The 15,002-nt window shown below is 30.8% G+C and overlaps 2 protein-coding genes across 2 annotated transcripts; one reads left to right on the top strand and one right to left on the bottom strand.

Moving 5' to 3' along the window:
• Nucleotides 1-2,195: 2,195 nt before the first annotated feature.
• LOC25489553 (uncharacterized protein At5g50100, chloroplastic) lies at nucleotides 2,196-5,593 on the bottom strand. The gene is made up of 8 exons (XM_013605576.3): nucleotides 5,326-5,593; nucleotides 4,819-4,961; nucleotides 4,563-4,670; nucleotides 4,256-4,312; nucleotides 3,750-3,815; nucleotides 3,575-3,635; nucleotides 3,101-3,144; nucleotides 2,196-2,554 (listed from the first exon to the last, which is right to left on the bottom strand). The coding sequence occupies exons 1-8, from the start codon at nucleotides 5,480-5,482 to the stop codon at nucleotides 2,516-2,518; spliced, it is 675 nt and encodes a 224-aa protein (XP_013461030.1). The 5' UTR covers nucleotides 5,483-5,593; the 3' UTR covers nucleotides 2,196-2,515.
• A 2,659-nt stretch (nucleotides 5,594-8,252) lies between these two features.
• On the top strand, nucleotides 8,253-11,914 carry LOC25489552 (succinate dehydrogenase subunit 7B, mitochondrial). Its single transcript, XM_013605575.3, has 4 exons — nucleotides 8,253-8,412; nucleotides 8,530-8,598; nucleotides 9,287-9,389; nucleotides 11,358-11,914. Exons 1-4 carry the CDS (start codon nucleotides 8,356-8,358, stop codon nucleotides 11,414-11,416), a joined length of 288 nt encoding a protein of 95 aa, XP_013461029.1. The 5' UTR covers nucleotides 8,253-8,355; the 3' UTR covers nucleotides 11,417-11,914.
• Nucleotides 11,915-15,002: the final 3,088 nt, after the last annotated feature.

The raw sequence follows: 15,002 nt of genomic DNA, 5'->3' as shown, positions 1-15,002 counted from the left end.
TAGATAGTGAAATTCGTTTGTAACTGTAGGATTTAGCATGGAAGGTATGTAAATTGGAGTTTAACTTCGTTTTGTTGAGAGCTAAGTTTAGTAGATACTGATAAGGGTGACAGGGTGAGAAAAAATAGATGGAATCAAGTTAGACTTTGTTTAGTTTTGACATATCTATTATAGATTTTTTAAGGTTAATTGTCTTTTTAAATTCTTATCTTGCTTCTTACGTTTTGACCAAGTTTAAAAAAGTTTGAGTATAATTTTATTTGTTTAAATGATATAAAACCTTTTTAAGATAACAAAACCTATTATATGGACCAACCAACATGAATCTCCTTTTTCTCTCAAAAAAAAAACATGAATCATGATAATCTATTTAGTGATAAGACAAAAATTGGCCATGGTTAAATAATGGAAAAGGTCAATAGAATATGATTTTAATCACGGCACACAATCTATTATCTATTAAAATACTACATCTGAATTAGTCGTTCTGTTAGGTACAGAACACTTTTATAATGATATCTACAACCTTGGCTTTTCTGTTAAGTAAGGTTTTAGAAAAGCATAAGCATAACATGGATTTTAGTGTGTTAGAATCTCCAATGATGAAAATTGATTTTCATTGAATCAGTTCTAACTAAAAGTGAGTTAAATGATTTATATTTAAATATATCCGTGTATAAAATTGAGTCTATCATCAATCTTAAAAATGGAAGCTCTAAATTCTTTTTTTTTTTTTGTCAAGTAAAAGCTCTAATCTAATTAGAATAAAACTCTAGAGACATAATCAATTATAATTTACAATTTATACTAAAACATTTATATATGTCAAGATTAACTATTTACCCCTCTGGATCAATTTTGACCCTGGAACTCGTCTGATGTCATGTGATAGTCAGATATTTTCACTTGGAAGCAGGTAACACATACCATGTGAAATCACTATGATTTACATCTCACGTGCTTTGGAAATGAGTGTATTGAACTGGTCTTCCTCTTTTTTATTCTAGCTGCAATCAAAGCTCTCAAGTATATATATCGACATCAGCATCTTTACCTCTTCCCTAACATATCAGACATTCTCTTTCACTAATTAAGTTGTTCACTTGTTTGAATAATTACTCCTACCATTCAAATTATCATGATATGCACATGCTGCCACTTTTATTTTATCTTATGATATGATGCTACCACTTTTATTAAATTATATCTCCTTGATAGAATTTATGTGACTAGATTTAGAAAATTATTTTGTAAACTGAGACTAAACCATTACCTCTTAAAAAAGATGATAACAGGTGGACAAATAAATTCATGTAATAAGAAAAAGCAAACAAAATAAAATTATTACATCATTCCCTGCACAACTCCTTGTTTTAAGGTAGAAATATTATTGGATTTATAACCTTATTTTTATTTTAATATGCATATGTATATGCAAAAATTCTGGGGAAAAACATGGTAGGGTAAGTAAAAGTACAAACTACAAAGGGCCTCAAGTGACACCAGAAAAGGTTACATGACATAAACTTTAAAAGTCTCATTCAATTATTTGCAATTTGTGAACATATCAGATTGCAGAAAATTAAGCAAGTTGCAAGCATGGTTTCCTGTTCTAGCCGTACCCACTCCCACTATACCTGGCCCGGGGAAGGTAACGTAACACAAAAGTCTCTGCCTCTCTGACATTCTGTAAAATAATTAAAAGGAAGAATTTTATATTTTCATATTGTTATATTAAATACCATTCTTGTTATATAATTGAAAATCTTAAAATATAATATAGGTGAATGGAAAAGTACTGCTACTACCAGTACAATTTCAAATCTCCCTTATTTTGATATTTGTTCTTCCAAAATGAATCGACATTTCATAAATTCTAAAACCTTGCCGAAATCACGTCTCCACGGTGATTTTGTTGATGCTTTAAAAAATGTAGATATGATCGAAATCACAGTTGCACAATGTGATTCAGCCAAAGTCACAGTAAATACAAATGAGCATGTAAATTAGTTACATACAAATGGTAGGTATTATGGTCATTAGTAATGAAGTTCTCTATTTCTCATTTCTTTCGAGAAATAGAGAGGACCGTTACTCAACTAACAGCCACACCGAGTAGGTCGACAGACACAGATAGTATAGTAGATGTGTTTGCTTTGTATGTTTATGTAGGTATATACAAAATATACTTTATATTATGTCTCAGTAATGATAAGTGCTGATCTATAGATATTGGTAATCATGTAATCTGTGTAATACAATCTGAAGAATCTCCCTAAGAGACTAAGACTTAAGGGAGACTAAAGGATGAAAGAGAAAGAAATGACTTAGAATACTAGTGCATTTTATTATACACACTCCTAATATTGCAGCAAAATTTGGAAAAAAGGCTATTCATATGTCGCGACACCATCTGTACTGACAGCATTTTGTAAATAAGATCTTATATAAATCAATAAATCTGCTTCAGCTACAAGCCTTCTGAAAGTTTTCACCAGTCAGATATTGTAGAAATTTACATCTTGCAAGCATCGCTGTCTTTGCATACTTCACCCTGTAAAAAGTATTAAAAGTAAATCCATAAAAACAAAAATCAGCACCAAATAGCACTCAAACTTGTATTGTTATGCATATTAAAGTGAAAAGTATGTTACCAACAATGGCATGAACTAATATTTGAAAAGAGTCAATTTATTCCAGAACTCTAAACACTATGCCTAATAATGTATAGCATATTTTAGCATTTTGCTGTGATATATGAACCGTATAGAATTTGATAAATAGTTATTTAATGCATTACGCACTGTTTTTGTTTATTATAAATGGGCATGGTCAAAATAACGAGTCTTTCATTTTTGCAATATAAGGTCAACTATACCTAAATTAACAGGGATAGACTAATCTAAGCAATGGGGCATAATTTCAATCTCAATTATTCTACTGTATATGAGGTTAAACAATCATTCTCTTTAAAAATTCAGATGGTTCTCCGACTGAAATTCTTTGTGTTAAATTTTCATTGCCATCTTCATTTTCCTGATTTTATTCTGCAGAAACATTATATACTAACATGATACTTTATGCAGTTGAATATGAATACCTTCTTTCTTCGAGCTTCTAATATTTCTTCCATAGGTGGTCGTCCTGGAAACCAAAAACAAACAATTAAATCATAAATTAAAAAGATATTAACATAATCATTCTAGTTAGCATAACCATAGAGGCAAGTCTTGCTCACAAGTCACAATGCAAGTAGTAAAATTACTGCCACGTCAATAATTAATTATACTTAGCAATAAGAAATGAAACTAAAGTGATGATCTTATTGATGATGGATTTGTCATCAATTTTAAAATCGGATGATACTCTTATCTCAATAGTTCTATGCTTCTCAGGTTTTCGATGTGACCATATCATTTCTACTAAGCATGACCACATCAGCCCAAGTCCAACTAAAGTGAAAAAACCCATCTAAGGTATTACTTTTAGCCATAGAAAGAACAATTACAAATTTACAATATTACTTGCTACATGGAAATTTTGGTGCAAAATCATTGATGAGCTTTGCATTTACCTGTAACTTGAAGACGGTATTTAGCCCAAAAACTATACACAGAATCAGCAATTTTCCCAATCTGTGAATATTGTATAACTCCATTAATAACATAATGAACCAAGCCATCTTTTCTGCAGTAAAGCTAAAGGGCAAAGAATTCTGTGTCCTTTAAAAGTATGGTAGAAAGACTAACCGGTTCATATTTTGTAATGGCGTAAACCCAACCAAGACCAACTTGTTCATATAATCTCCTAAACGCCTGCAGTAAAAATAGAATTTCATACTGGAACGAAAACATATTCCACTGAACAGATTCATATATCACTGAGACTACAGATATTGAGGGACTTAATAGTCCTCTGCATTTATGAATGTCATTTTTTATACACTGACCACAATCAATTATTGAGGGAATACAAATATTTCAAAGATTCAGCAGCCATTCTGGGGTTACATAGAAGTTGAAATTCAATAATTATATCCAACTCTTACTGGTGCTATGCTAGTATGCATGCTTGTTTTTTGGTTGAGAATGAGCTATGGTGATTGTGTAACAATAATTAATGTTCTAAATTCTCAATAATTCTATAAAAAATTGAACATGGAATTTTAACTCACACAAAAGAGGTCATATCCATATAATGATATTAAGTGTCTACAATTATAGGTTATTAAAGAAGATCAGAAAAGAAGCCATACTTCGACATCGGTGACGACAGTTCCATCTGATAGAATAGCATGAATTCTTCCCATAGCCTAAAAGGAAAAACAAATATCATTCTACTGTATCTTTAAACAAATGCAAAAGATGCTTGAAAACCTCACACATGCATGCACCAATTAGTCCATTACTTGTAAAACAATTCTTCACATAATCAAAATCTTCAAATGAAATTAACACATTTGTTGATGTTCATGAAAAATGAATGAACAAAACAAACAAAGACTAACAGTTTGAAAGCAAAAATAAATAAATCAGCTTCGAGGCCATAGAGAAGGGACTAACAGTTTGATAGTCGAGGCCCTGATTCTCGTCGGGAGAGTAATCATCTGAGCCTATATCAACAAACTTGATGGTGCCATAACTCGTGTTCCTCTCTCGTAGCATATTCACCTAAAATGACAAATAACAACAAAGAGCAAAAGACTCTATCAATGAATGAGATGAAACAAGGTTCACTAACTAACTATATAACATGAGAATTATGTGGTTATGAACAAAACAACCACACTTGTTAATTGTTATTGAAACAAAGATTAACCTCTCGCATGCATAATGGACAATCTCCATCATATAGCATTTTAATCTTCCAATCTTTAGGAGACTGTTCTCCCTCCTCTTCTTTCTTAGAAATTGTAGATTCTACAGCTCTATCACTAATAGCTCGAATGTAACATTGAGACCCTACAAAACAAAAACAAAAAACAGAAAATTAAGCACATGATTTTCAACAATCGATGATAATAATAAGGTTTAAATATGTGTTTTTTATTTTAGTCTATGTAATTTATTTTTTGTGTTTGGATATAATCATACAAATTCAAAAACTATTGTTTTTAGTCTCTAACATCATATATGACTCAATATAACGACACCATGTAGGTCACATGAAGGACTAAAAATATCAGTTTTTAAATTTGTAGGACTGAAGTAAAACAAAACAAATTGCAGGACTAAAACAAAAAAAAAACGTTATAATTGCATGACTAAAATTATATTTAAACTTAATAATAATTACAAAAACAATTGATATTCGATTAAGGGATACCAGGTTTGCGAATAGGAAGTGGTGGAAAAGCATTGGCGTGTGGAAGACGATGGAGCTGGAATTTAGGATTGTTAAATGGAGGTGAAAAGAGTGGTGATGATGGGTTATGGGGTTTTGCAATACGAGAAGCAGAAACTGCTGCGATTCTCAGAGACATTTTTTCTTGTTGGGTTAAGGATCGAAGAAGTTTGTTGTTGGAGATGGAAGGTTTGTGTGTAAAGAAACTAAACTAGCGTGTTCGCGCTTCATTCTTAACCGCAACTGTTACTAATACGTGGCCATTTTGGGGTCACCCGTACACATAACACTAAGGCTGTCTTTTGCAAACACAAATAAGCTAACTTATAGATTATTAGCTCCTGTTTGGTTTGAGCTTATTAAAAATAGCTTATGTAAATAAATAAACTTTTATTTTACAATTTATAAAAGTCCAATTACAGGTCTTACAATTTATATTGAAATATCTATTTATAGTGTCAACTTATAATAGTAATGGTCGATTATCTATCCAATTGTCAACTTAGAACAGTAAAATAAATAATTTCATACATGTAATAGTGTTAAATTTAGTAGTATAAATACCACACTTTTGGTTCATGTAAAAATACACCATTTTTGAAAAGTTCAAACATATTATCCTACTTTCTTCTCTCTTGGTTTCTTTAGTTTGATAAATCATAATTGTATTATTTAAAGTATTATAAATTAGAGTAGTGATTTATATTATCCTATTAGTTCATTAATATCGTAAAAGAATATTCAAATATATAAATCTTTAACACTTTATCAATCTGATTGTTTATGTCGGAAGTGCACACTACTACTAGGTGTGTCATCTATACTTATTACTTCAATATCATTGCTTACTATTGCTATGTATATCATCTATCTATATCACTTTAATATTATTATTACCTGTCCAAGGTTATAGAATACTGATAATCCATCAAGTGATTTATAACTAGAGTGACTATTATTGTTATTGTTATTATTAATTTACCCTTCATCATAGAAAATTGACAATCCGTCAAGTGATCTATAATAAATGTGGATATTATTATATAAATTTTAAATGGTGGTCTAAAATTCTATCTAACTTTTATAATTATTGAAGGTCTAAAATCTCATCTAACTTTTATACTTAATGGATGTCTAAAACCCCCCCATATATATGACACTAACTTTTATAATTAATGGAGTTTTAAAACCCCATCTATAATATTGATTCATGATATATTATTCAAAAGAGTTTTGCTAACAAGTGTCTTATAAAATAAAAATAATTCTTAAGTTTTATATAGAAAAAGTTACCTTTTCAAGTTTTAATGTGTTGAATTCATCGATCCAAAGACAAAACTTCTTCTTTAGACTTCTTAACAAGTGTCCTTACATTTCTATTCAAAATTAGTAATATGTTATTATCATACGTGTCCATTCATCATATATGTTATCTTATAATTTTTTCTACCACTTGTGAGTCCTAAGAGCTAGAGGATATTTAACACACTTAAAATATTGTCCTCATTATCTAACGGTAATAAACAGTAAAATTAACGGTAATGAACAATAAATTTAACATTATTTCTTTATCTCTCAACGATGTCGATAACAATGAAGGACATTTTACAAAATTCATTCCATAAATATTTCACCTTCATCCATAATTTTCACATATTAAAATGGCTAAATATTCTTTTTTTTTTTTTTGTAATCATCACTCTATTTGTTATTGGTATTATCAATCCTGAAGAATTAGGAAAATGTCATGTAGGATTAATAGCTGAAGTCTGGCATGAATTGTGTGAGTTCCATTCTCCAATTGATGCGCATTGGTGCCTTGTAGGAGATTTTAACATGATCTCGAAGAAAAAAGATTAGATCGAGTTTTGTGTAATGCTATGTTGCAAGAGATTTTTCCAAATAGCTCTATGCTCCATCTTCCCATTCCTTCATTCGATCATTGTGTTCTTTGGTTGAATCTGAAATCATGATCATCCTCCTCCTCTTAGAAACTACTACAAATTCCTTGATAGCCAAGTTAACTACCTACCACTGGATTGCATCAAGGCATCATGGCCTCGGGGTCTAATATCTCAAATTTAACCTCTAATCTGAGGCATTGTAATGTGCATTCTTTTGGCAATATTTTCTTGAGAGAAAAACGAATCTGAAAGAGACTTGGTAGTATTGATCAAGTTTTTTTTGAATGGTCTTAACCAATGACTAGTACATTTTAGACACAAACTTGGAAAGAGTATAATTTAATTGTCCAAGCCGAGGAGAATTATTGGCTTAACACTAAATTCTTTCACCTATCTAATATGAATCTTTTGAGATAAAGTTTTGGGATCCACTGATCCAATATGAGTTATTTAAAGTGCATTATTAAAATAAAAATGAATGAGAAATTTTAAGATGATATCACTTAATGGAATTCATAAAATAATCTTTAACTGGAGCTCACTACTTGAGATGCACTAAATCTCCATCCCCAAAATACAACATTTTAATTCATTTATTTTTTATTTTGGTACAAATTCATTTAATTTCATTTCTACAAATAATTATTGGTTTATTTGTCCTTTGCGACATTGCAATATGTAGGGATTGAATTTGAACCTTAACTTCTCCACCTATTTATTTTTAGGGTAGATTTCTAATCATTAAGTTATTTGAAGGAAGAAAATAGTACTTTTTTTTAACTTTCAAAAGCTAAAATTTACGGTTTTTTCTTTTTCCTAAAATGCTTGTTTTTTTCTTCAAAACAAATACAACACTTGTTCACTAGACATTACTCGACTAACAAAAATATGGAATTGAGTGAGTTCGAACCTCGGCACTTGTCGGCTCTTTGATTTTTTAAGGATTGTTGCCAAAAAAAAAAAAAAAAAAAACACATGACACGTGTCTTTAGTTCATTAGCGAACTGTAACATTAGGACCTAAGGCACCAAACCAAAATTCGCATGTTTCTTCTTTCCCAAAGAGGTCTCTTCTGAACAAAATCATTTTCGAATCAACAAACCAAACCATGGCATTCTTCTTGAACAATTCAACCTTTGCTTCTCATCTTCGATCTACCTCTCAGGTATTCATTTTGTTTAACTTATGCGTCAAATCATTATCATTACCATTATCAATTTCATTGTAATTTTGAGTTTTCCTTTTCCCTCTATGATTCATTACTCTCTTAAATCCAAAGCAGAAAACTCAAGATTCGTTTTCCCTCGCGCGTCGTCGATTCCACGTTGAACCCGGAACTCGTGAAAAAGCTGTAAGCCTTAATCTTCTACTTTTCAATTTTTATTTTTGCTTAATTTTCCTTTTATTCAAATGATTTAGGGTTTATAGATTACTTATTTCCTCATAATCACTTTCATTTAACTTTATAATACGTCGTGAGTTTTTCAATCTTATTTATCCCAAACGGACATTAATAAGAATGGTAGATTTATTTTGGTTTGAGTTAGGATTGAGTAAATTGCTGATTGAATTGGATTAAAACTGAGTTGATTGTGTACTAATATAAGTTTTGATATATTTAGGTAAAAGCAAGTTAACAACAATTTAAGGTTAAAAATCATGATTATAGTCAAAAGCTTCAAGTTAGAATCTTTTTTGGAGGCAAAAGCAATTATAATCAAGAACATACAAATATGTCAAAATTAATTTTATGGTTATGAAATTACTTGTACTCCTAACAAAAGTGAATCCAAACATGACTTTAGTAGCCTGTCAATGAATTTTGTATTTGGTGTCAATATTACTAGGAATAGGTAGAGAATTCAACACTCATTCAATGTTAAAAGGAAATTTCATCCTTTAATTAAACTTTTGGAAATCCAATGTAAAGCTTCACTTAAGATGCACGATCTGTGTGAGTATATTTGGTTCACTCAGTAGGTATCGTTTTTGCTCTTACTTTTTGTGCATTACATTGAACTACATGGATTGTGTTGTAGCTCTTGGCAGAAGATGCAGCTCTTAAGCCATTCAAATCATACAAACAGAGTGTGAAAAAGCTCAGAAAAATTGGGGATGTTTTAACTATTGTTGTTGTTGCAGGTATGTCCTCTTTTTTAAATCTTGCTTTTGATGGAACAAATGTAGGTTAGGGTATTTGTGATTTTTAATTAGAAGTTGACTGATTTTGATGTGGAGTAATGAAATCATGATGGGTGCTTTACTATCTCTCTTGAAGTCACTTTTGATGAGTTGAAATATTTTTATTTGTTTGAGTCTGACTCTAGTTTGTTATTAAAGTTTTCTAATGTAATCTGAAATCCAAAGCTAAAACAATTGAGTGGGCCAGTGTTATTTCTTATCAATGGCATTTGATAGCCAGATAAGATGTTTGGCATAAGCAAAATCCTTAGTAATTTTGAATGCCTCTAGTTTATTTGCGGATATTTTCTAAAATATCAGCAAAATAATGCATGTGTAATGTTTCCTCTAGTCAGTTGGTCATTTTTCTTACCAAGTATGTCATGTGTAATGTTTCCTTTGTACATTGATGATTATTGATTCCTCATATCTTAGCAATTTTAACATTGGGATATATAATCACTTAGGCTTTGTTTGGGAGTTTGGAGGGGAGGGGAAGGAAAGGATTTTGGGGGAGAGAAGTATAGGAGAAAATTGAGAAATCTTTCACATTTTTTGAAAGAGTATTTTTTTTTAGAGTGATAAATTAATTCTTATGACTAATATATTTTTAATTTTAAGAATATTATAACAACATATATTAAATATGAAGAATTCATATAAACCCTCCCAAACCCCTCAAAACCTTCCTCCAATACAATTTTTTAGTTCCCCCAAATGAGGAGGGTTTTATATTTTGAAGAAAAATTAACCCCCCAAAGCTCCTCCTCCCAATGATCTCTATTTCTTCCACTTGCTCCTTCCTTTTTACCAAACCCTCCCCTTCCTTCCCCTCCAAACTCGCAAACAAAGCCTTGGTGTGCATCTAGGTTGTTTTGAAGTTCTATGATAGGGACTTGGGTATTACGGGTTGCCTAAGCCCCACATGAAGTAGTATGGGATACTCAGTGGAGTACTTAAGTGGCTTGGTTCTTCCCACTTGATAGCTAGTTTTTAAGGGATGTCTTGAATACTTATCAATTGGTATGAGAGTTGGTTGTCGGTGGCTCAAAAAGGGCTACTTCCAGAGGGGCTGACCAGGCAAGGCTACTTTTGGAGTGCAGTCACTAGGATGTCTTCTTTTAGGGGCAGTGTTATGATAAGGATTCGGTATTATGGAATGTAGTCTCACATCAAGGTAAAGGTATTAGGGGGTGTTGGGTAGTTCAACTGGTTTGAGCTAAGGAGTTGAGGAGTTAAAGGTCAAGTTTTCAAGTCCTTGCATAGAGAAAAATACTAACATAACAATGAATATACTAACATTAAAAAAAAAAATCTCACATCAAGTTGTATGAGATGTTCGATAGAGTATTACATGGTTTAGTTCTTCCCAGTTAGCTTCTAAGAGCAGGTGTTTGGATACTTACGAGTCTATTCCTATAATCGCTACTTCGCCATTGACAAAATAACCTACTATTTACGGCCAGTTAAAATGTTTGTTATTTTTCAAGAATAAGTTTAACTTATATTTGAATTTGTGGATTCTCAATTAATGTTAATCGATGGACAGTGGATACCTTTCCTGTATTTAAAATTGTCTACAATTTAGTGTAATAGATGTTATTAAGAACATCAAAACAGCGTTCGTGATTGACAATTCAGTACCGACAGAGTATTCTGTTTTATTTATCTGTGTTATGTCACTTTTATAAAGTAAATAATAGTGATATATTTTTGTGTTAGTCTAATATCGACCATTTTAGCTCCTATCCGGTTGTAGATCGCCAATTACATTTTGAGTAGGATAATTTTCTAGTTAATCCCAAGTATGGTTTAAATATGAGATATTGGCTGATTTAGATTGAATTTGAATTTCTGTGACTTAGTGTGCCACAAGTTCCGTTTTCAAATTTGTCTTACTGTTCTTGTATGTTTTTTTGTGACTTTCAGGATGCTGTTACGAAATATATGTCAAGGCAGCTGTGAGAGAAGAAGCCCGTAAACAGTAGCATTATGAAAGTGTAGAATGAAATGAACATTTGGATGCTAGTTTTCTTTACTTTGTATTTTAATGGCAGCAATTTGGATGTTATGTTAGCCATGTTAGAATAAGCCGAAAAGCATTTGAACCCAAATTACTTGTGCATGAGTAGTTTTTTCACCTTTCAAGATGTGTGATTTCTGATGATAATGTTGATTGGCAGATCATAAATTTGTGGCTATAGATCTGAAATATATAGAATTGTTCCACCATCGAAAGTGAGGGGGAGCAAGTTAGGCAAGGGAGTAGTTTTGAAGATCTGTGTTATTTCCTGTGATTCTATAGTCAAGGTTTGACTGAAATGCTCTATGAATTTGGTGATCATATAGTAACTACTGCTGAGCAAAGACCTTCTACTAGTTTCATTATCTCATTTTTCTAATGTTTGGGAGGCTACCTTTCCATAAGACTCTTCTTCATTACAAGGGTGAGTAAATGAATAATGATGCTTGTTGCACATTGTCTATATGCATATCATATTTACGGTTTATTTATATTTTTAAAAAAAATCGATTAAAGATGATGGCCATGGCCCCGTTCTTTTATGACTATTTGGGTGTTGGCTCTTTGATTCTGTATGTCATGTGAAAAGATACGGTTGGTATTAAAAACACCAAAGCATTTTAAAACAGTAAAAAGGTAACTTCAATTGTTCAAACAGAAAGGTAACTTCAATCAATTTGACAAGCAGAAAATATACAAGGGGGTGACTGAGAATACAGAAACTGAGTAATACAATGCAGCTTATTACAAGTTACAGTGGCATGGTGACTCTATATCAGGCATCAATAGCACTTTCAATCAATAATCCTCTTTGTTCCTTTTGTATGTGATAATTTTTTAGGCAAATTTTGAGGTTGGAAATTGAGAAGGCAGTAGATATATTAAGTACATATTTTTCTAATACTGCAATGAAATGTTAAGAGTCTAACAAAAATGGATTCTGACACATACAAAACACACGTCCACACTTCTAATGTAAAAAACACAGACATTAGTGCTTAACATTTTTTTTTTCTCCAAGTATTCTAAAGATTAGAATTCGCCTATAAAGTGAATAAGTGGGGTGTCTAGGGTTCGAACCCCAACCCCTGTATATTACAATATACTATGTGTCAACTGAATTATGCTCACAAGAACTTTAACATATTTATTTATTCTCATTAAATAAAATATGAATATTATTTATAAATTTATCTAAGGGTTTTGCTAGAAGCCACCCATGAAGGTGTGTTTTAGCAACCCACAACTCAAGGTGTGATTTCCACTTTTTAGTTATAACTTTGCTAAAAAACACCTTCATAAAAATTAGTTTGTATCTTTTAACAAATGCTCATATAATAACTTGCTAAAAGACACCTTCTATTTTAGCAAAACCCTTTATCTAAATTGAGACAAATATATGTGTATCTAAATTGAAGAATTGGTTTCATTAATAAAACTCTTTCATCTATCTACCACTCAAAAGGTAGAAATGATCTAATCAAAATTAATGTCTTTAACCTCATTGATTATCATTGTTTCGACACATCTTTAATCTCATAGATTGGCTAAGGATCGTTAAGGTGTGTAGAAGCAAATAATTTTTTTATTTTTATTTTTTTAGGATATTAGTATGAGTAGTCGGATGCATGTTGCACGAGTGTCAGACATCAATGAGTCAAACACGAAAATACATTCAATCCTAAAAGTGTCTCTACATCATAGGTTTGAATCAACAAAATTGATAAATAAAGCACATAAGGCTAGATGATTGATATGAAAATTGACATTTTATATAATATTAGGTCTATCCAAATTTTTGGTATGCAAATGATCCTAAGAATGTGTTTGGATGGGGGAATGTTTTGAGGGAATGTAATGTTTTGAGTGAATTACATTGTTTGGATAATAATTTGAAGAATTTTCAAAATGATGGAAATTTATGAAGTATTTTGTTCAAGTTAAATTTAGAGAATTTCAAATTTCTTCGTTGTTATAATTTTTCAAATTTTGCATTTTGGTCCTCAAATTTTAAAAAAATTCAAATTGACCCCAATAAATTTCCAGAAAATTGAAAATTGGTCCCTCAATTTAAAAAAAAAAATATAATTTGACCCCTCAAAAATTTTGAAATTTAAAATTTGACCCCTAATTTCAATTTTCAAATTTGGCCGAAAAAAATTAAAATTTATAAAAGTTGTCCAAAAATGATGACAATGAATTTTTTTATTACTTCATCCAAACAAAAAAATTGAGAAATGAAAGTAATTTAATTGAATCATTTAAATTACTTAGAATTCTAAATTCTTTAAAATTTCCCAATTGCCTCATCCAAACACACTCTAAAATTCCTAGACTCAGCATCGATCTTTATACGCAACTTTTTGTTGTTGAGGGATTTAGCACGCAAGAACTCTTAACTTTAGCTAGTGGAAATTGACCATAAACCCTTTTCAATTTTACTTGATTTAGATGATGAAACTGGCCGGATAAAAGATTTCATAATGATCAATGGCATGCAAGTTGACTTCATTACCTGATGTCATAGATTCTTTGTTTACTATATAGCCTTTGCTATTTGCTTTTTTATGAAATAGTATTGCTCTTTTGTATTGATTCATTACATTCAATGCTTCCATGCTTTTTAGTCTAAGTCTAAGCTTTGCTGTAAAAGATAATGATGAAACTCGTTCATTAAAACAGTTGTAAGGTATTTCACTCCCAAAAAAATCAAGCCTATGTACAATGGACATGATCATGTGTGTTATTTTTTTAGAAAAAAATAAAAATAAAGACAAGGTCTCCATACATATCAAATATTAATTTGAGACTTCCATTATATATTATTTCCTTTTTTTAATGATAAATGTTAATAGTTAATTGTTAGATTAATATTATACTCCTTCATCGGTTTTGAATTCAAGATCATCAACTTCAAATCTCTTAGCTCAAATTAGTTGAACTACTTAACCTTATTATCATATGTAGATCTCTAAAAAAAATTAATTTAATATTCGATTTAAGAACGGATTAATTTGAAAGAGTAACCCTTCCGTCCACCGGCTGAACCCCTACTAAAGCTCTAAAAAGTAAAAATGTGTTAGAATTATCTATGGCCATCTTCCATGATTGATCATAGTAAAGAAAGAAAAAGAAAGGGATAAAGACAAACAAAAAATAAAGATGAAATGACGAATTGCATGATTGTTGATTTTTAAACACAACGAAAAATATTTGGTGACAAAAGAAAAAGTGAAAAGGATTAATTCTATACACTATTTGAGACAAACAATATATGGGGTCATGTCGTGCAGTGAGTGAAACAAACTTTCATGCGTATAGGAAGTGCACGAGTGGTGGGTGAGCTGGTTGCAATTTGCATTTTGTCTTAGTCTAAAGTTTTTATTGGCTGCAAAATAAAGTTCCATTATCCTTTTTATTTTAAGTGTTTTTTATTTGGTTCCTATGTCATAGATATGAAGTTTACCTATGCTTAATGGTGTCAAAGAATTCAAATTTAAGCTTATTTATATATTGATTTATGAGTATAATATTAGTTGATTTAAAGCATA

The sequence above is a fragment of the Medicago truncatula genome, chromosome 3, assembly GCF_003473485.1.
Source record: "Medicago truncatula cultivar Jemalong A17 chromosome 3, MtrunA17r5.0-ANR, whole genome shotgun sequence".
NCBI classification, from domain to species: domain Eukaryota; kingdom Viridiplantae; phylum Streptophyta; class Magnoliopsida; order Fabales; family Fabaceae; genus Medicago; species Medicago truncatula.
The sequence above is the reverse complement of the archived record's forward strand: the minus strand, read 5'-3'. Positions and strand labels throughout refer to the sequence as shown.

Bases quoted from the DNA above. Each gene is read 5' to 3' on its own strand.
- LOC25489553 (XM_013605576.3), bottom strand. From the start codon at position 5,482: ATGTCTCTGAGAATCGCAGCAGTTTCTGCTTCTCGTATTGCAAAACCC. The intron at 4,313-4,562 runs GTTAGTCCCTTC...TTTTCCTTTTAG, and splicing joins AGGGCCTCGACTATCAAACT to GCTATGGGAAGAATTCATGC. The intron at 3,145-3,574 runs GTAAATGCAAAG...TTTGGTTTCCAG, and splicing joins ATACCGTCTTCAAGTTACAG to GACGACCACCTATGGAAGAA.
- LOC25489552 (XM_013605575.3), top strand. From the start codon at position 8,356: ATGGCATTCTTCTTGAACAATTCAACCTTTGCTTCTCATCTTCGATCT. The intron at 8,413-8,529 runs GTATTCATTTTG...AATCCAAAGCAG, and splicing joins ATCTTCGATCTACCTCTCAG to AAAACTCAAGATTCGTTTTC. The intron at 8,599-9,286 runs GTAAGCCTTAAT...ATTGTGTTGTAG, and splicing joins CCGGAACTCGTGAAAAAGCT to CTCTTGGCAGAAGATGCAGC.